Below are 23,171 nucleotides of genomic sequence, written 5' to 3'. Positions count from 1 at the left end.
CTAGAGAGAGAATGTTCAGTGATACGTGTTTTTGAAAATTCCAGAATTCCCAGTGAGAGGATGTAATTTTTTTTTTTTCTATTTCGAGGACAATGGGAGAGCGGAGCTAACAGGGGAAGTTGTCTCGCGGGTGTGTTGAGGTATGTCTGAGAGTTGCCTAAAACTTTTGATTTTGCCTCTTGAGATTTTTATCTAGTTGGAAACTTTGATGCAAAGCACAGCCCCCCACGCTACCAGAACCCGATCCTTGAACCTTCGGGAATTCGCCAAATCTGATATATATAGAGGACCCAAGGTTGAGTCAGAGACAGACAGACATAGAGATTGAGTTAGAACCGCAGCCTTTCCAATCTCTCTCCTACAAGTACCCCAGTGTTATTCGTCGGAAGTGTTCAGTTCGTTCTAGTGTGTCCTATCCTAAGCGACTCTGTGCCCCAAAGCAAATTGTGTGTCATGCAAGACTAAAAGGTGATTATTGTATTCATTGTATTAGGGTGAGTGTTGACATTGTATATAGTTTTTTGTAAACGGCCCAGTAAGCAGAATACGTTGAAAAGTGATCTGGTTAACTATTTTTCATTAAGAGTCAAACTGAAACATTGAATTATTTCAGAATTATTTCAAATATTTGTACTATTTTCATTGCATTATTTCTTTTCTAAGGTTTAAGGTTTATTCAGATATAATACTTCAAGTCAAGTTATATAATTTCAAATCGTAATATTTTTGTCTTATTCTTAGTTTTGTTCAGATTTCATTTTTCCAGTGAATTATTTTATTATGTAAATCCTTTCCAAAGTGTTGTAATTTATATAGAATATATTTATTTTTATAACGAGTGTATGATTCCAATCATCACTATTTGAGATCAGATTTCTGCTCGATTCTTTTTAAGGACCACAGTGAGAGTTAGATAAGTGTTTACCATACTTCAAAGTAATTACCCAGTTTAGTTTTGAGAGTGGTTAAGAGACCTTTGGATATTCAGTGTTTGATATATTGTTGTCTGGGAGGTAGTTAACGGTCTCAGAATTCGGGTATTAATGTTTTAAAGTGCAACAATTTTATTGTAAAAGCAAACAAGGTAATTTGGAAATCCGAGAGGTTAAATAACTTACCAGTCGCAGTATACACAATATTATATGTTTGGTTCCCAGTCACGAGCTGTAGTATTGTATATTTTGTTAGTGCCCAGACCAGAGAGTCATAATCATATAATATATTTTTGGGTGCTCAGACCCGGGATCCATACATTATAATACTATATATATACTCTTCTCTTAGTTATGGTTAAAGACACTCTTTAGATATGGTAAGCAGCTCTTCTTGGCGAAGGACACTCCAAAATCCGTACCATGGTATTCCACTTTCTTAGGGTACAGTTCTCTTGCTTGACGGTACACTCGAGCACGCTATTCTATCTTATTTTTCTTTCGCTTTCTTTTATTTCTAAGTTTTTATAGCTTATATATGAAAGATTTATTTGAATATTGTTACTGTTCTTAAGATATTTTATTTTAATTGTTCATTACTTCACTTGTATTTTATTTCTTTTCCTCACTGGGCTATTTTCCTGTTGGACCCATTAGGTTTTTAGTATCCTGTTTTTTTTAACTAGGGTTGTAGATTAGCTAGTCATATATGTATATATATATAAATTATATATATATATATATATATATATATATATATATATATATATATATATATATATATATATATATATATTGAACAACACTAATCTTTAATAATGGTCGTTTATTGGGGGAACTTTATGTTGTTTTATCAAGTGTTAAGTTCATCAGTTAAAGATTATGGCTTGAATTCTAAAATTATTGACGTTTTTTAACAATTCTCTAAAAGAGGAAAACAGAATTTTTGAAACTTATACAAATTAGATTTGCGTATATTTGAAGAGCATTTAATATAGGCTACATGTTATATTTAATTTTTTTCTCAATGCTTATTGTGGTAAAAAGTAAAGCCGTAAGTAGGCAAAATCTTTATTTCAAACTTGAGAAAAAATACAGTAGTCTTATTAACAGAGAAATGGGTGTTAGAGAAAAAAGGCACATTTAATGAGAAAAATATAAAATATTTTAAAGACTAAACCTCTCTTGTTTATCTTAACAGTAATAATTAGATTTTTAGGACAGATAGCATGGCCAATAAATCAAGCAGCATACGGCAAATAGAATGGGCAGTCCAATTTGCCCTATTCTCTCTACCATGTGCTCCTGAAGTGCTTGACGAAGTTTGGGATGGTATTTATCTTCCTTTAATGTAGGACCTCCATGGATGCTAAGGGGGGAAGTATTCTTCACTGTATAAATCGAGGTGCTGTTGGGGCGATATGGGTGGGGTTCCGTGTGGGAGGTACTAACAGTGAGAATGTTACCCCTTGGAATAAGAGCCTGAAAGAAAAGTGTTAGTGTAACCATGATGGATAGGTGATTCGAATCCTGTCACTGAAGATATTTTCTGAGATAAAGTAAAAGCGTCTCTCAAATGTCAATAAAATCATATTACGAAAATTTGCTCATAAACTTTTAGGTTATATTTTAAGATTATCTGTTAACCTTTCGGAGCTGATTAGTTTTATAATCTAAGGAAACAGTTTTTTATATGAAAGGAGTGAAAAATACACTAGTCTCCTTTGACTGACTGCCAATGTTATTTCTGAATATTATTCATCTGAATTCTTTTGATGAGCATAACCGTATGGAAGGAATTCTGAGAATTTTTAATTACAATTTCGACACTATGAAATTACACGTATATTAATTGATTGTTTACTTATAAAGGCAAATGTATATCATAAAGTCGTTTCAGTAATTAAAGTTGAAATAATCAGTACACAAACCTTTTCCGAGAAAACACGCCCAGCACTCCAATCCCGCTGGCGCCTGATCCTTTTGTGAAGACAACGAAGAATTGACAGCGTCAGATTAAGAGCATACCAATGCCGGACAGAGGTTTGGTGGTTTCATAGGGGTTAATTTGGCATTGAGAATATGAACCACTTACAAATTTCTAGACAGAGTATTTCTAAACATGAATGTCAACAAATTGCCTGATCGATTGATGAATTTACATGACATGATTGCCGTATATTCTCCTATACTTTTTGGCTAACTACATTTGTTTTATATTTAGTTTATCAATTGATCTATAAGAAAAGAAATGTTGTATAAACCTGTGTCTTTCTCTTATTTTTATTAGCACAACACGCAAAATAGTGGAAAATCATATAAAACAGGAAACAATTCTTAATATGGCCATGGGGTTGAAACTTTTCCTAATTATAAAGAGTGCCAGAGGGAATGCAATATATTCCATTTCTTGTATTTGAAGATTTTACTTACAAGTTATTAACAAAACAGCAATCCCTATAGTGTTTATAAATAGGTTTAAATGTTGCAAATGAAGCCTGCCATTTTTGCCTTGCAATTTCATATCTTTTAGTCCAAAATTTTCCCTCTTCCAGAATCCAGATTGAAACACCAACATGAGTTTTAGTCTGCATAAAATTTAAAAAGTGATGCTTGAATACAATATCTTTTTGTCTAGTCTAAGGATGGAAAAAAAAACATTTACCTCGAACAAGGAAATTGACTTACAATTGAAATGTTTTAATCCAGTAATGAATATTTAATGTGTTTAGACTTCTAAAGTCACTGCTTTAACAGACAACCAGAAATGCATAATATTGTGAAATATCTGTGAAGATTTACCATTACTCGGAGGTACATGAGGCCCAGTCATATTTCTAGTATTCTTTAAGTTCTTTGATCATATGTAAAATTGAAAAAATAGATGGCAACTTACGTGAGAACAACGGCAAACTGGAACAATGCTAAGGCAACGTGAGTGATGCACAAAATCAGCCAGACATCTACAGCTTTCAAGTAACTGGTTTCTGGTGCCCGTTGCCTGAAATAAAATGGAATTTAAGTTCTATAATACTGTTTAGATATTGCATCACAGATTCTTGTGTAAGGCACCAAATGCCTATTGTGCTAATACCACTGGTAGCTATATTCTTTAATAGACAGTGTAAATTCAGTAAACCAATCTGAAAATGATCCCTTATGATTATTAATTTCTGATATATAACAGACTTTCTTTTTCCTTCAAACATACTTCTATTTTCATTCCTATCATTTTCCCCTTATTACAATTAGTTGAAGGGTAAGAGTTTCCTATCTCTGTATGACGATACCTAACAGAACCTTGCGTTCTAGCGTGGTTAAATCTGTAGGGAAGGATTTAACGTTACCCAAAAGGGAGGTGGAATTACCTGGTGGCAGTACTGCTTCGGCCTAGAAAGATTTAGCCCGTGGTAGACGTTTTATTTTTTCATCTATGTTGCTAATATTTGCGATCGTTACTCTGATCTTCTTAGTGATAATTAACATTCTATAACTTGGTTCTCAATTATTCTTCTAAGCTTTTTCCCATCTCTCACTTAAATGGTGTCCTTTCACAGGTGGGGAATATGGTTAGCATGGCAATGCGTATAGAGAAATATATGTATCTTTTATCTTTCTTGAGATATGCCTTTCAACTAAAAAAAAGCCATTTCCATCAAAATTATTCTTAAATCACTCACTGTTTCTTTAGTCATATCACTTAATTACATGCCTTAGTATTATATTGAGGAGAACCTCGGTGTAGCCTACATGTTCTACTCCTTTCAGACTGGTATTCTTACGGGCTGCCCAGCGGCAAGAGCCCGTGTCTTACATAAGGTACGGCAATCTACACACACGACTGGTATTGAAGGTACCGAGGTACTCGCCTTCTTGACTGCTAAACTGATGGATGGAAAAATCTTTCAGCACTCTAAAAATACTCATGGTCATGGTCAATTAGACGAGGCTGCCAATAGTTTCATCGTTTATCAATCTTACAAGGAAATGCCTTTTTATTCCATAGGCAAAAGTCTTAGATTCTCACTTCATTCCCTCGCTTTCAGTACCTGTCTTCATTTGAGTTCTTTAATGACATTTAACAAATATGCGGAATTATTGTCTTCAATATCTTATTCATTCAATGTTTTTATTTTTTTTTTTTTTTATTCCTAAAACGTTGTTAAAAACTCTTCTTGCTGATATCATAACTCCTAATGAAATTTGCCTCCTATGCTAAAACACACCCACTCGATAAACCTTAATTCAAGTTTTCCACCTCCTCAATCATCATTCATCCACCTCATTCCTGATCTTTACTTTTTAAATATGCTGCTATTCAAAGTACAGTAGAGGCTAATTCTAATTACTTTACGTAATATCCAGATTATAAAATTATAGTTTCAAACCTTAGGTTATGTGAAACCCTTTCACTAAAGACACACGCACACACACACTATACACACACACACAGATATATATATATATATACATATATATATATATATATATATATATATATAATACTGTGCTAGGCAGTATATATAATTACAGTTTTAAAACTTAGGTTATGGGAAACTCTTTCACTAAAGACATACACACGTACACTTTATACACACACACACACACACATATATATATATATATATATGTATGTATATATATATACATAAATATATATACAGTATATATATATACATATATATATGTATATATATAAATATATATATATATATATATATATATATACATATATATATACAGTATATATATTTATGATACCGTGCTGGGCGGTATATCCTAGCAATCCATGTTTGCCAACGGTTATACTTGTGTAAGCGGATGAGCAACTCGGCGGAGTAATGTGAGCATTGAGTGTGGAGGAGATGGCCCCCCCTAAATCTCGATGAAGTCACTGGCAGCCGGGTGACGGATTGGGTTTAAGGCAATGGACAAACTGTCTCTTCGGCTTTTACTCCTGATGTCTGTCAGTTGATCTTACTAGAATTATTACGGACCAGCAGGGGTCACTTGCCTTAGTTAGATAGACACTGCGCATCACAAGGCACTGGCTATCCTTTGATGTATCTAGCCAATGAATCCTCTATGGATTTAGTCAGTCATGGAAAGAGAAGATGACTGAATGGCCCCAGTCCCGGGCGTAGCTGGGTGCTAAGAATCTCCCGGTTTATAAAAACTAAAGAAAAATTTAAAAATAGGTAATTGGAATGTTAGAACCATGAATCAGATTGGGAAGTTACAGCTAGTGGACAGTGAATTTATGAAATATAGTTTGGATATCTTGGCCATAAGTGAAACACGTTATAAGGGGATTGGCAAGGAAACTTCAGACCAAGGCAATATATATATTGTATCTATTCAGGAAGATCAGATGGAGTTGGAAGAGAAGGGGTAGGAATGATGATGACACCATGAGCAGAAAAGGCATTAACCAAGTGGAGAGCTGTAAATAGTAGATTGTTACTAGCAAAGTTCGAATCAAAGCAGTGCAATTTGAGTAATATGGTTTGCTATGCCCCAACAAATGATTACCCTGAAGAAAGGTAAGTCGAATACTATGAAGAAAAGCAGATGGTAATAGATAAGATCCCTGAAATATATGAAAAATTTCGATTGGTGACTTCAATGCTAAAGTTGGAAGAAATAATCAAGGTATAGAGAATGTGATGGGTGTCAAGGGTCTTGGCGAAGAGGCAATGAAAATGGAGCAGATTTCATAAGTTTCTGTTCAGCAAACAATCTCGTCATTAGAGGCACTCTTTTTCAACGCAAGAACATCCACAGGTATACATGAACTTCACCATGTGGCAATTTCAAAAATCAGATAGATCATATTACCATCAATAAAGAGAGAAAGAAAACTTTGAGAAATGTAAGAAGCTATAGAGGTGCAAATATTGGTAGTGATCACCAGCTCCTTATTGCCATACTTAAGTTAAAACTGAAAGCACCCAACAGAAAGATGGATAGAATACCTAGATTTGATAAAACTAAGCTTTTAGAAGAAGATCACAGAGAAAGATTTGCAATTAAATGTAGGAATCGATTTGCAGTCTTAAAGACTTTAAGAGACGAAGAACAGACAATTAATAAAGAATGGTGTGATATTAAAAACATATATCAATGAGTTGGTAGTGAAGTCCGGGGACATGCAGTAACAAGGAGAAAGCCATGGATATTAAATGATTTTTGGGATACTATGAAAAGGAGACAAAGACAGAAATTGATTGTTGAAAGTTTTCGAGGAAGTACTGAAAACTACAAGGTAGAGCATGCTAAGTATTCCAGTATTGACAGTGAGGTCAAAAGAAATTCCAGGAATGACTGGAGAGAGTATTTAGACGGTAAAGGAGATGAGGCTGACAAAGCTATGAATTCAGGAAGTGGCTATGATGTAAGAATTGCTCATAGAATTATTAATGAAATCTCGACTGGGGCAAAGAAGAAAGCGGCTCTGTTATAGCAACAGAAGAGGAATAAAGATAACGTTGGATGGAACATTTTAATGAGGTTATGAATAGGAGATGTGAAGGGAATAATTTTATTGATATACCTGAAGCTGATGAAGACCTTGATGTACCCATGAATGAATTCAGTGTGTTAGAAGTTGGAGCTATCCTAGAAAAACTAGAGACGGAAAACCCTGGGATACGATGGAATAAATACCGAGATGATACTGGCCGAAAATGAAGTGACTCCCCGACTAACAAGATTATTTTGTAGAATGTGGCATGAAGAGGCAAAACCTGGTGAATGGGACTTAGGAGTGTTGGTGAAAATAGCAAAAAAAAAAAAGGAGACCTGATTGATTTTAATAATTAAAGAGGTATAACACTTACGTCAGTTGTTATGAAAATATATAGTATGCTTATTCTAAAGAGACTGGAGAGAAAGATTTATTAAAAGCTGAGAGATATACAAGCAGGATTTAGAAAAGGTAGAAGTTGCACTGATCAAATTTTCATTTTGTGATATGTTGTACAGCAATGCGTAGAATATAGAGATCCCCTTTTGATGGCATTTGTGGACTATGAAAAAGCCTTTGATAGTGTGCACCGGCCAATTTTGTGGAGAGTCCTGCGTTATCATGCAATTAATCTCAAATATGTAAATTTGATTAAGTCTGTTCATGAGCATAGCAAGTGCGAAGTTGATGTTAATGGAGTATTATCAAATGAATTTCAATGAACAGCGGAGTTCTCAAAAGGAATGCTTTGTCACCTATGTTGCTTATCCTCTTCGTGGATTTTGTGATGCGTAGAACAGTCAGAATTGGTGGAGAAAGATTGGACTGGATTGGTAATAGGAATTTAGCAGACCTAGAGTATGCTGATGATGCGGTCCGTGTTAGTAGAAGACCAAAGGATTTACAATGCTTGTTTAACAGAATGCCTGAAATATCACACGAGGTTGGGCTGAAGATAAATAGAAGAAAGACAGAGATGATGAGAATGGAGTATGCAATAGAAGATGAAATATCATTGGAAGGAGAAAGAATTAATGAGGTAGAATCATTTAAGTATTTATTAACTATGATCTCCAATACAGGGTCTTTAGAATAAGAGTTTAGTGAAGGATTGAAAAAGGCAAATCAGACAATGGCTAGGTTAAGTAAAATTTGGAAATCAAATCGCCTGGAATTACATATAAAAATCATACTATATATCAGTTTAGTGAGATCGGTGTTACTCTATGAACATGAGTCATGGTATGACAATGAAATAATCTCCAAAAGCTTCAGTAGATTTGAGAAACAAAGCCCTAAGAAGGATATTTGGAGTTAAATGGCAGGTCAGGATTAAAAATGAAACTATAAGAAAGATTACTCGAGTGCCATATATGGATAAGATCATGATGAGGGGTAGATGGAGATGGTTTGGGTATGCTCTTCCCACTCCCCAAGAGAGGTTAGTTCACCAAACGTTCAGCTGGGCTCCACAAGGCACTAGAAGAGCTGGAATACCCAGGCCTACATGGCTAAGGACTATGAAGCGCGAAATATGAGACGATGGATGGAGAAGTATTGAATTAAAAGTTCAAGATAGAGACAACTAGTGAAATCTAACCGAGGCCCTTCGTGAGGAGATGATGATGATGATATACATTATATATCATCGTCATAAATTACTAGTCCACTACAGGAGAAAGGCCTCAGACATGTCCTTCCAAATGCGCCGGTTTATGGTCTTTCTGTACCAGTCCACACCTGTAAACATTCTTAGTTACTAAAGACACACACACTCTCTCTTTCTCTCTCTCTCTCTCTCTCTCTCTCTCTCTCTCTCTCTCTCTCTCTCTCTCTCTTTATATATATATATATATATATATATATATATATATATATACATATATATATATATATACATACATATATATATATATATATATATATATATATATATATATATATATATATATATATATATATATATATATATATATATATATATATATTATCGTCATAAGTTACTAGTCCACTGCAGAACAATGCCTCAGACATGTCCTTCCACTCGCATCTATTTATGGTCTTTCTGTACCCGTTCACACCTGCAAACTTTCTTAGTTCGTTAATCCATCGCCGCCTTTTCCTTCCCCTGCTTCTTTTACAATCACTAGTGACCCATTCTTTTATTCTTAATGTCCATCTATTGTGTTTCATTCTCATTATATGTTTTGTCCATGTTCATTTCTTCATCTTACATGTTTCTGTCTCTTAGTGTTATTCCCATCATTTTTCTTTCCATAGCTCTTTCAGCTTCAACTAGCTTAAGTTCTAAGGCTTTAGTAAGGATCCAAGTTTCTGATGCATAAGTTAATACTGGTAGGATCATCTCATGAAATACCTTTCTTCTTAGGGAAAGTGGCATTTTAATTTTCATAATCTCTTTTTATTTACCAAATGCTCTCCATCCCATGCATATCCTTTTTTCAATTTTGGTCTCATAACCTAGAGAAACACTTACTGTCTGCCCTAAGCACGTATATTCATTACTAATCTCTAGAGGTTCGTCCATAACTCTTATTTGTTGTCTCTCAGCAGTTTCATTGAACATTATCTTAGTTTTACTCATATTCATTTTCAGTCCTACATTTCTGATTTCTCTGTTCAAATCTTCTATCATCTTTTGTAATTCCTCCCATGATTTACTAAACACAACTATGTCATCTGCAAATCTTAAATTGTTAAAATATTCCTCATTAATATTAATTTTTACATTTTCCCAATCCAAATTCACAAACCTACTTCTAGGCATGCTGGGAATAATTTAGGAAAGATGGTTTGTCCCTGTCTAACACCTATCTCAATCGAAACTTTTTCACTCTCTTTATGCCGTATATATATATATATATATATATATATATATATATATATATATATATATATATATACATATATATATATATATATATATATATATATATATATATATATATATATATATATATATATATATATATATATATATATATATTACTAGCTAAGCTACAACCCTAGTTGGAAAAGCAAGATGCTATAAGCCCAAGGGCTTATGGATATGAAAAGGGAACTGTAAAAATTCACAAGGTATGAAATCTTGTGTGAACAATTTTCTGTCAGATAGCAACACCAATTTACAACCTTACCAAAACATATGGTTAACAACCTCCTCTCCAGCCATGTTGGGGATCGATCACACGCTCCTCACACATGAATATATTCTAGAAATGTAGGGACGAGAATCTGTTCCTTATAACATGTTCTGTCAGATGATCACATTTTGGTGTGCTGCTCAAATTTTGTAAATAAGTGCTGGAAATACCACCTGGATGCTAAATCCGTCACTAATATTTTATTTGTAGATGTAGATGCTCTTGTTGGGTATCAACATTTAATCGATCTTTTTTTTTTTAATGAAATTTGATTAATTTTTCTTTTAAAGGAATTTATTATTTTAAAGTGTGAATGTCATTCAGTTATAAGTGAATGCACTTTTTAGAACCTTTTTAATCATACTATTAAAAGTTTAACAACTTGAATATCTATGACAATGGTAAACTGACCTCACCGGTATCACTACATTTATCAATTCTATCATCCAAACTATTTCAATTGTGTTTTCTCTAGACGAGAATTAGTGCATGTGTTGAAGTTATGAGGAAATAAAGGATCAGACATCTGATAACTTTTAATACCATTTTCGTGCTGACGTAAAAAAAAGAAAAAAAAAGAAAAAAAGAAAAAAAAAGAAGGGTCCATATAAACTGAATGTTGTTGAAAGTATTATTATTTTTTGGCAACCAATAAGACGGTGATAATGATGAAGACCACACCATAACTTCCAATTTCTTTTCACCTTCTTGAAGTCTTAGTTTACGGTGATCTTCCTCTTACTGCAATTATGTTGTGTAAACTGGTCTTGTAGTCTTTTTTCATAATTCTGCCTTTGAGTCTATTTCCAAAACCCATTGACCACTGATTACGAGCTCATTTTTACTGATTGACATCAACATTGCACTATTTTGAATATATCCGAAAGAGAAATGTTCACTGTATTAGGTGATCGGTTCACCTTTTTTATCCAACTCTTATGTCTACATCGGTCTTTTTATCAATACAGGTAATTGGTTGAGCAAATAGATTCAGTTTTTTTTCTCATGAAGGTCATCGAACAAGAATGCACTATTTCGCCTCTGATAACCAATTTTACCTTTTCATTGTAAACATTTTCTATTTTGAGCATTGATTTGAAAACTTCATTGGGCCCTATCCAACCAAAAGAAATTTTTTCTGACATAAAAAAGGGATTTTCACATAGGAAAAATCTACTTTTGGGTGAGATAGCCTTGCCGTCCTGATGGAAGTTCCTCTAGGCAGGTTTCTACTTGGGATATTTCTGCAAGTGATATACCAGAGAATTTTACCTGCATAGGTATCACAGGCTTACTACCCCCGGAGCGACATAAAACGAGTAACAATCATCAAGAAATGGAATTAAAAAAAAATTGTCCATTGAACACCCGTTTCCTTAACGCTTCATATCCTTTTGTGCATAGTGATGAAATTATGTTGTACAAAGAGGTCCACCTATTACACTACAATATTCCATGTAACTCAGGATGATATTTTCCACTCGACTAGACTGGAATTAAATACCTTTAGGTTCTTAGTGTTTCATCGATCATAAGGACCTATTTGACGCTCTGTTGGTCTATATGGTTATTTAACTTTTATGCCTCTCTACTGGTCTGCTCATGGACAACAGATGAAGACCCAAAGTAACAAACAGACATAGGTAAACACATACATCTGTTTCCGGTGAGAAGGAATCGGGCATAGACAAAAGGCGCAAAGAGATGGAAAGTCAAAAAGATACAAACAGCTATAGTACCCAGAATAGAGGGACGTTTAGTGATAGGGACAGACACATACAATCTTGCCCTTAGAATGAAAGGAGCCAACAGAATCACATATAGAAAGAAGCAGAGAGACATACCGTAAAAGAAGTTACCAGAAAGATACAGAGGAAAGCTAAAATTCTTTAGTTACGAGTAGCAAGCAACAGAAACATGAAGGCAGAAGGGCGTAGGCTATAAAGAAACGCATAAACCCAAATAAATTATGAAGGAATAAATAGACAAATACGCAATATGCTTCAGGAGGGCAATTTTTTTGCAAGAGGGGGGATGCATATGTGGGGAGAGAGAGAGAGAGAGAGAGAGAGAGAGAGAGAGAGAGAGAGAGAGAGAGAGAGAGAGAGAGAGAGAAATTAACAATTATCGCAAAAATTAAACTATAAAAGAAATATTAGTGAACAAACTACATCATAAATAAGGTTACTTACCCGAGGGAGCCAAGCATGGAAACGACAGCGAGGAGAGATGTAATAAGCAAAACTGTTCTTCCTGGAACAGCGTCAGGCGGCCAGAAAAAGGATAACCATGCCAGAGAAACAATGAGTCCCGACGGGAAGTACATCGTCAGGAGGTGGCCTGTATAGCGCCTTTCGAATATTAGAAAAGCTTTGGCAACGGAACGAGGAGCTGCGAGTAAATGAATACTTAATGTAAGTATAAAATGTATATAATTTGATTTTATTAGTAATTCATAGCAGTAAGAACTAAATAGAAGTCGCTAGTTCTTTGTGCATGTAGTAAATTTTTTCATTCATATCTTCCCACACTGGAGTACATCCTGTATGTAGTACTAGGTATGCAGTTAATTCTGTCTTGCCTTCTCCACCATAAAGCTCAACCCTACAGTATTCTAGATGTTTTATTCCCATTCTGACAAGATTGTGGAATGATATTAATAATATCGCAGTTCCTACTTGCTTTTAAAGCTTTTCTGTTGAACAGGTTGACATAAGTCTCGTTTCATAGTTTACATATGACAGGGCCATTTTAACGTTGTTACTGAACTTAAGATATTCTATATTCTATATTTGTTACTTTTGATATATAGTTCATCTCTTTTCTCTCCTCATTGGGCTACTTCCCCAGTTAGAACACTAGGAATTGTACAGCCTGCTTTTCCAACGAGGACTGTAGCTTAAATAATAATAATAATAATAATAATAATAATAATAATAATAATAATAATAATAATAATAATAATAATAATAATGATAATAACTCTGACTTACTAACTGTAATTTTACAGACGAAGATTTTTCATGATATAAGATCACACTTACGTTTTTGTTAAAACAAAGTGGTCATTGTTTTCATCAACCCTGTGCTCTGCAAAGAATTGAATTTTTTTTCTTTGTAAAGTGAACGGAGGTTAAACACATGCTTAGATCTTAGAACTGAATCAGCGCAATATTTACAGCTAATTTTATACAGATTGAGTATTTACACAGCCTAAGATTTAGAATCTTATTTTGATGTAAAAACAATACTCGCAACTCTCTTACTTCGACAACACTTAGTTATAAGCTGACCCCACCTAGAGACATTAGTTGATGCCATTCATTGGATTAGGAAGATAGCATGATATTTAGTTCTATTTCTGTATTTCAAGTTCATCAAATTGCTCAAAAACTACCCTATTTATAGCTGTTCAGACTTCTAACGAAAAACAGAAGACTAATATTAAAAAGTTTAGGATTCTTACAGATAGATCTTATAGTCAATTCACATTTGTATTTAGTAAGGCTGAAGCTGTTCTTATCAAGAAGCGCGGAAGTGAAGGGAACTATGAAAAAGTAGCTTCAGTCCCAATCTGTAGATTATAAGTAATAAGTGTTGTAAGTTCTTACAACCGGAGATGGGAGGTCAATTGTCATTTGAAGGTATGTATGGTGAAAGACAACATGCAACAGTGAATTTTGGCAAGTGCGTTGTTAATATTGAAAGCAAAAGCAAACGCATTTACTCTGATCGAAATCCTCGCAGATTTAAGCCTAGAGGAAATTTATACCAGCATTGATTGGTGTTATGAAGCAGTAAATTTATCATGTAAACCCCTCGACATAGTCTTGGTTGTTACGTTTTAAGGCTTCACGGGGAGATGGAAGCAACATTTTATTTTGTATATCATCGGTAAGACTCAACAAAGTTGGTATTAGGTATAAATGCGCATGATATAAAGCCAACCAACCTTTGGATGTATATGGAATATTCAAGTAATATAAAGATAAGAAAATTCCTTCTAAAAACCAAGCTTCAAAAAGGAAGGAACAATTGGTTTCTACTGATGTTTTCTATATAATGAAATTGACCTGAAATATTTTCGTGAAATCAAGATTTTATTTTGAATGCCACCATTCCTGAAATATTAAGCAAAGGTGCACTGTTAAAAATTTGCATTAAAAAAACGGTAAAAGTCTGGCAACATTTATTCCAGTATTTTCACCGTTTAAAAAATGAATATATCGACGTAAAGGAGTGATATTACAGTCAAAAACCAGTAAAAGATAATAACAAAGAAGGGTAAGATTACGGTCGCCTGTATCTTAATGAAATATGGTTAGGAACAGTATAATTAACGGAGAATTTCGGATAAAAAATTACGGTTTTTTTTAACAGTGTAGCTTAGAATAATACGCTACTCTATTTGAAATGCATTTGTGCGTTAATAGACACCGAATACAGCGCATCGAATAAACTGTTATTCATGTTGCTTAAGTGATGCGAAAAAGAATTTACAGATCTTGGAAGTAAGAATGTGTTGGAGCTAAGAAACTGACAGGCAGCATCTGATTTCATATGAAGAATTCAGGTGACAAGTCTGTGAACTACCAAACATTTGGACTGAATAAAACAACCATAATAAGTAGTTGGTTTGTTGACATGAGGAAAAGAATTTTTAATGTTATTAAACGTGTCGTATGACATCTATTTGTATCCAAAAGTTAAAATTAATGTGCTATCAAAGTATCGTTTCGAAAGGATGTGAAAGTTAAAAGAATAGCCATACGATTGTTGATAAAAACACTCAATATTGTTGAATAAATGTGTTATAAAGAAAGTAAATAAAATTAATTGTATTATGACAATATTTGGATTGAATATATGTTCAAATATTTTGCTTTTGAATTTCAATAAATATAAATGAAACGCATATGATAAGATATAGTGAATACTGTTACAGGGATAAATTATCGTCGTGCAAAATGAACAGGAATCGACGACATAAATTGAAAGTGTTGAACTGTTAATGACCTCTGATGAGTTTTCTTTTCTCAGTTAACTGTTTTGTGTAAAGTTTTTATCTTATCCTGAAAGAAAATAATTTTCCAAAAATCCTTATTACTAAACGGAAAATTTTCATGCAGACATCTCAGATGTAGTAACAATTCCAAAGTAATTTTTCTGGATAAAACATTTAATCTATTTAATAGGAGTAAAGAAATTCAAAATGCGAAAAATTGAAATATGTATATAGAGATTAACGGAAAATACTGTAGGTGTAAAACAACACATGTATTTGTATATTTTTCTTTTTAGCATTTTTACAAACAACATTTACGAAAGAATGTATTATGCACAAATGGAAATATACATTTCTAAAACTTTTCCACTTATGCATGGATTTTCTTATACTGGGGTGAACTATTATGAAAAAAAGGGATTACAACGGTTCTTTTTTATATTAATTCCCAGAATATACAAGACCTGAATTACCCTTTCCTATTTCATCATTATTTTCATGTTCTATATAGATTCAACGACTGCTGGGTGTATATGGAAAGTTTTCTGGAAAATGTTTTTAAAGAAAGAATAAGATAAATGTGTTGGCAGTGAGATTTTGATGCTGAACGCTGATCCACCCGGTAATTATAGACAGTCAGTCCTTATCTATAATGTGAGAAAGAAGAAAAAAATGTGGCTGGCCTGTACTGGCGGATCTGGGGTGTTGTTATAAAATTCCTTTAACCCTGTTCATGATATGATACCTCAAACACTGTAGTAACAGATATTTAATCAAAACAAACTTTGTGTAGAAATGATAGCTTTGACTTCCTCTTTTTTCTTTAATTATTTTTAAGGGACTTACAAGAGCTGCAGTTAATACAGAAGGGTTGGGTGGTGATTTCACTAGACGTTATGTGAAAGTTGTAGTTGGGAACTTGTTGGTTGACGTCTGCCTCGGCCGTGGCACCGATACTCATCCATTCCAGCACTATCTCATCTTCACCGAAGTTATCTACGTAACAAATGGTAAATTGTAACTAATAGGAGCTGATTGGGTTTAAATAACGAAAACTGTCTTCGTATCAAAGGTGAATTAATATCAGAACAGAGGATTATTTTCTTTGAAACAAAATAAAGAAATAAATGGCATCATCAGAAGTATGCTCTTTGCAGTTGCTGTGATTTCAGTTGCGCATGTTATAAGGATATATATATATATATATATATATATATATATATATATATATATATATGCATATATATATATATATATATATATATATATATATATACACATACATATATATATATATACATATATATATGTATATATATATATATATATATATATATATATATATATATATATATATATGTGTGTGTGTGTGTGTGTATATATATATATATATATATATATATATATATATATATATATATATATATATATATATATATTATAATGACAAGTGAAAATTCTTTACAAAAAACCCCAGTTATCTTCATCAATTACGCTACAAAAGTTCACAAAAAGCTTATGTGTGAAGTTCAATTCCATGGCGAATTCGAATTCAATTTTCCATTAATGCTGTAAGAGAAATCCTACAACCATCTTTGCAGAGGCTTGACTTAAAAAAAAAATACACAATACGCAGTAAATTAATTATGACTTAAAATGTCTTGAAATTTAAGTGAACTTGGGAAAAAGGACCTTATGATAAATAAAATTTAACTGAAAATGTCCTGCGAACATAAGAGAGTAAATGTATTAACGCCTGAACGAATTAGGAGTCAAGAAACTCACCTCATTTCTGCAATCCTTACTTATTAGGTCAATAAAAGTGAGATACATTTTCAAAAGAGACTCACGTTATGAGAGAGAGAGAGAGAGAGAGAGAGAGAGAGAGAGAGAGAGAGAGAGAGAGAGAGAGAGAGAGAGAGAGAGAGAGAAACTTACATGAAGACACTGTCATTGTGCAGGCTTGCGTATCAAAAGGGTACTTGGCAAAATACATCGGGCAAGCTAACCGTGTCTGAAATCTGAAATGATACAAATATTAGTACTAAACCATTTAGTTGTATTAGAAAATCTTTCTTGCTTAACATCATAGAATTATACTCTGCCTTTTGAAAAATTCTATATCACAAATGCAAATGAAATATAATTTATTTCAAAGAAAATTACATCTCTTTTTGTTCTCATTAATGGAGCCAGCAAAACACCAATCTTTCTCGTACTGCTTGATCAGTGCTTAAAATCAACTAAGGATGAAGGCAGACTCACAGAGACGAAAACACGATCGTATAATTATCGTTAATTCTGACTCCTTCGACTTCCTTAATCATATCAAAGTTTCTGATGTCCACCGCCTCGTGGATGTAGAGGTCTGGAAGCCAGATTTTCTTCAAGATAGAAGAATGTACAGGCACAGTATCTCGTGAACTGAGAAGAGACAGGTTTTTTGGCAGAATCAGACGCGGCTCGGTCCATTGCATTTTGAAGTACATCGCCAGTAATACTGTCTGTAGAAAAGATGTGGATTATAAATGCAATAAGAATTGATAATCCAAGAGAGAGAGAGAGAGAGAGAGAGAGAATTTAACATCTAAATGGGAGAAACCAATATGAAGCTTTTAATTTGTAGATAAGAAGCTGGGTGATACATTTGAGAACCCTGTCTACTATTGAAAAATAAAAGTAAATAACAGTCATTGTCAGCTTATACTTTTACTCTGTTTTATGATCGCATTCGAATTAGCCTCTTAGCATTTATGTCGTAAGTAATAAATTTTCCAAAGCATAAATGAGTATGTAGTTCCCAAAGCCAGCTAATTTTCGTTATGTATTGTTTTAATTTGTAAATCATTTATTTCTAGTTTTGTATATTAACAATGCTTAGGTATAACAGACAATATGACCTATCAATGTAAAAGGTTAGGGTTAATTTTGAGTCCAAAATATTGTATGTTCTAAGGTACTGAGGTGTATGACAAGGCCTATGTATGACATTCATTGATGCTAGTCATCTTTTCTAAAATAAATCTTTGCTTGTGCTTCCACATAGAACCCATCACGATCTAAATATTTAATTTGGTTATTAATTTAATAGTAATCGTAAAATTCACGTATAATACTGATAAAACTCTCATTTAACATTTACTATTATTTATTAGAGGCAATAGGTACTTGACTTATTACACCATTGACATTTTCACTTATTTTTCTACTTCTTCTTTAAGATGAACATCCTTTCAGTAGTATTTTACTGGAAATTTATATGTTGAGCTCAACCAGAATTGTAGTGTACAATAGGATAGACCCCATTTTTTTCTCAGTAATTACAAATTGTAGATCGGAAATAGTTATTATATTCTTGTGGCAAAATTAGCGAATTTATTTTCATGGACACAACATATTGAAAAGAATAACGACCATTCGAGATTTTCTAGTGATTAGAGGAAGAGTTCTGGCAGACTGTCATTGGTTTTAAAATAATGTTCAAGAGCAAACCATATGTTATATGTAAATTAAATTCACCAATATTATGTTATAGAACCTGTGAAAAAGGTTTATTTTACATATCAAATGTTAATGTTAATAGTGAAATATTGTAATGATTAGTAACCCAAAGGTGTCATTATATTCTAGAACAAGCGTCACTGGTAAACTCTTGAAAAAATCATAGTCGCCGGGTGTGTGCATTACGTGATAATCCTTCATGAATTTCCACGAACTTTATAGAACGGGTCTTAGGAGTTATATATATATATATATATATATATATATATATATATATATATATATATATATTTATATATATATATATATATATATATATATATATATATATATATATATATATATATATATATATATATATATATATATATATATATAGGACAGATGACGAGTTAAGGAAAAACAATTTTCAGCCATCGTTAGGTTCAAGCTATTTTTGTGAAGACATAACTTGTGACACCTGCTGTGACCCGGCACTTCATACTTCTTTTACAGTCCTATTATTTTTATAGAATAAGATAAAGAATTCTTGGAAGATCGAATATCACCAGAGGCTGTGGTCCTGATTGTTCATCTTTTACATTTGAACTGCGTTCTGAAATATCATTGCTGATCTTCGTAAGTTATCATTCCTGTCTTCATCCAAGTCTCACAAATCATACAGACTTATAAACTACAGAGCTGTATTACAATGTATTTTTGTAAACTGATTATTAATAGGTGAACTGTGAGTATTTTATGAATCTTGTATAATATTGTAAACATTATCTTTAAAAACAGTTATTGTTATGTTTACTGTTACTGTTTTTGTTATTTCCTATACTGAACTAATTGATAAGGGAATAAGATATTGAAGTACATTTAACATTATCTACGTTTTAATAATAGTTTGACGTAACACCATACTTACCATATCTCTGAAATTGACGTCAAAAATCCCTTTGATACTGTAGCCGATTCCAACTGTAATTGGTCTGCCATCTGTAATTGAAATAAATTATGCAGAGGAAACAAAACTGGACTTTAGTAAGTTTAGATATTGGAAGAATGAAAATATACTTGGTCATTTTGTTAGCAACTCCATTCGTCTCTAAACGATTTGATTATCAAAAACTCATTTTGACATTGATATCATGTGCATTTTGTAATCGCTCTTATACTCAATAAATGAAATTTAGCACCTTTGAAATGACAGGTTATCATTATGCTACCTGGCTATTTCAAAATGATCTAATTTGCATTTCATCTTAATAAAATGAGTCAGTTTTCAACTGACTGGGGTATTATTGGCTGCGACCTGTTTTGATTAAAGCAAAGATACATAGATGCAGTGTTTGCTAACATGGCAATGTCCACCATGATATTTCATTAAACTAGTTGAATGTAGTTCTATATCCGAGTTATGTCAGGTCAGCGATGCTCAGTTAAAGCTTTGAAAGGTATGATAAATAACATCACAAGAAATCTAGATAATCTTATAATATTCATGTCAGGTAACCTGCCAACAGGTGGCAACTAGACAGTTATGGCAGTAGGGTACGAAATTATTAACAAAATTAGTTGGTGATGAGTTAGATAAGTAAAATTAAGAATGCGTAGGCAAAATATATGGTTGAGATAGCCTATTAGAACCATCATTGTCTCGCAATTTGTTGGACGGGTGTTCGATAGATTCTATTAGTGTCTGCAACCTCACCGTCTTTGTGAGTTACGGATGGGGTCTAGAGAAGCCACTAGGTATATCAGCTGAGTATCAGCAGCCATTGCCTGGCCCTCCCTTGTTCTAGCTTGATGGAGAAGGTCATTGGGCGCTGATCATATGTTTAGATGTCGGGTCTCTAGTGCATTATCCTATCCCTTGTTTCTGTCATTCATGAGTGACCTTTATACTCTAGCCGTACGGTAATTTTTCATTGAGTTTTTGCTATACAGTAGTCTGGTCAATTGAGGTCGCTGTGGTGTGGCCGATACATATATCACACGATTGCCCATTTTCATGTCATGGAATAGTTTTCATGTCTTAGAATAGTTTCATTTTATTGAAATGTAATTCTTTGTTTCCAATGGATATTTCAAGTTGATCTTATTTGGTCTAATCTTGGTTAAAACCTAAGTTTCAGTATCATAAATGAAGATTTGGCATGTATCTTTCTCAGCGTTTCCAGATCCGAATATAGGGGCATATGTTTTGTAGGAGGATTTAAAAGGTCGCGTTTAATATTGAAGGATACTCGCTCTCTGTCAGCCAGTGATGAGTATGGACAGCCCAAATCACTCCTGCAAACTCCTTCACCTACCTCCTGAGGCCAAGGAAATATCCTGAAATACTTGGCTTTACAAAAACAACAAGGAGGTCCTGTAACTGATAAATCGAAGGCTCTCCAAAAGAGTATATGAGGCAACATAAATGTCGGAAATGACTATTCACAGATTTATTAAGCAAGAAAGAGACGGAAAATATATTGGAATATCCAATTTTTCTATAAAAAGAAAAGACGGAGAGCAGAGATGTGCCGATACCGATACTGATACCCATTTTTTCTAGAGCGATACAAATACCGATACCGATACCGATACCGATACCTGAGACATAACCAATACCGATACTAGCCGATACTCCGATACCTTAGAAATTTGTTCAAATGATTACAATAACAGTATAATATTGATTTGATGACTGACTTTTCAACTTCTTCAGTGTGTAGAATGCCGTGTGTGAGGCATCATAAGGCCTATTCAGTGAATAGTACAGGCTAAGGACTTGTGGTATCTATTTGACATAACACTGTTGTGACGATTTTTTTTCCTTTTTTTTTTGAAACATGTTAAACTATGGTATGTTCATGGCAAGGACACAATCTGGTCATGAATCTAATGTCTTTCCCTACTGTATAGGATTTTTTTTTTCTATTACTATCATAATATTAGTTCAATCAGATCACAGAACTAGAAAAAATATCTGTTCATTAATAGAGTTAAGTAATGAATTATTTGCATTTGAGAATTTAGTCTTAGCGCGCGGAGCTGAAATGATAGCTTTGACTGAAAGAAATATAAAAGGTTTTCATTTCCAACGCTCAATATCAGCGAATTTATCCCATATAGTGTTATATTATACACGTCACCCTTTGTCTTTTAGTTAACATTAAGGTACAGTTGTCTGCATGAATTCGGAGAGAAAAGTAGTTTAGAATATATACCGAAATTCATAGAGTGACTATACAAGGAACCACCAATGATACTTAATTTCTTTATTTAGCAAAGTCCGTATATATTCCAGTTATTGAAATGTTAACTATTCGATTCAAAATCCCGCTCAGTAGTAGGATTTCATTAGTAATAGGTAAGTGATATTGTTTTCGCTACAATGAATTATAATCAATAGTCAGTTGGTTAAAAAAAATGCAAAACTGGCAACTTCACTTCCACCCCTTTCCTCGTCCATATTCGAGGATAAGCTAATTCGTCGAGTAATTGTACAGCAAATTATTGTCGTACAGAATTTATGATCATAATATTGATGTTTTATGAGGTTGAATGGGAAGTAGTATAGAAAGAAAAATAATTCACAAATAAATAAATAATGTATAAGAGAGAGAGAGAGAGAGAGAGAGAGAGAGAGAGAGAGAGAGAGAGAGAGAGAGAGAGAGAGAGAGAGAGAGAGAGAGAGAGAGAGAGAGGTCATAATTGTTGGTAACACGTTAATCTGAACACAAGGAAATCTTTGATGTTCGAATAACCCAAAGCACAGTATCGGAGTATCGGCAATTTAAGCTCATCTTTTGATTGGCTGATACTGATGGCAGATACTCACGGTGGAGGCCGATACCGATACTTGTGTCATGAGAGTGTTAGATACCGTTACCGATACTCACAAGCAAGGCCGATACTACCGATGTTCACAAAAAAGGGTCGATACCACCGATACAGATACCGCTACTGATACTATCGGCACATCTCTAACGGAAAGTGACTACCTTCATTTATTATGATGAAAATGTACTGGGAAGAACAGTTCTTGACTTCTATGGTGGGAAGGAAATTCCTATTTCCGACAATTTGTTGGTAGCAATGAACGAAAATATTTTTAACTCCATGAAATG

General features: G+C 33.5%; 1 protein-coding gene across 2 annotated transcripts in view; it reads right to left on the bottom strand.

Annotated features, from left to right (window-relative positions):
* Window positions 1-2,004: 2,004 nt before the first annotated feature.
* Window positions 2,005-23,171, bottom strand: part of LOC137642150 (glutamate-gated chloride channel-like) — a 181,444-nt gene continuing 160,277 nt past the window's right edge. The window contains exons 4-11 of one of the 2 annotated variants that reach the window (XM_068374691.1): window positions 19,979-20,049; window positions 17,833-18,071; window positions 17,506-17,588; window positions 16,414-16,563; window positions 12,755-12,953; window positions 3,829-3,933; window positions 2,864-2,912; window positions 2,005-2,414 (exon numbers count right to left, since the gene is read on the bottom strand). In XM_068374691.1, the coding sequence (XP_068230792.1) occupies window positions 2,148-2,414; window positions 2,864-2,912; window positions 3,829-3,933; window positions 12,755-12,953; window positions 16,414-16,563; window positions 17,506-17,588; window positions 17,833-18,071; window positions 19,979-20,049 (1,163 nt within the window). In that variant the 3' untranslated portion in view covers window positions 2,005-2,147. The remainder of the gene's footprint in view (window positions 2,415-2,863; window positions 2,913-3,828; window positions 3,934-12,754; window positions 12,954-16,413; window positions 16,564-17,505; window positions 17,589-17,832; window positions 18,072-19,978; window positions 20,050-23,171) is intronic. The other variant, XM_068374690.1, reaches the window with a different exon arrangement.

The sequence above is a fragment of the Palaemon carinicauda genome, chromosome 6, assembly GCF_036898095.1.
Source record: "Palaemon carinicauda isolate YSFRI2023 chromosome 6, ASM3689809v2, whole genome shotgun sequence".
In the NCBI taxonomy this organism is placed as follows: domain Eukaryota; kingdom Metazoa; phylum Arthropoda; class Malacostraca; order Decapoda; family Palaemonidae; genus Palaemon; species Palaemon carinicauda.
The sequence above is the reverse complement of the archived record's forward strand: the minus strand, read 5'-3'. Positions and strand labels throughout refer to the sequence as shown.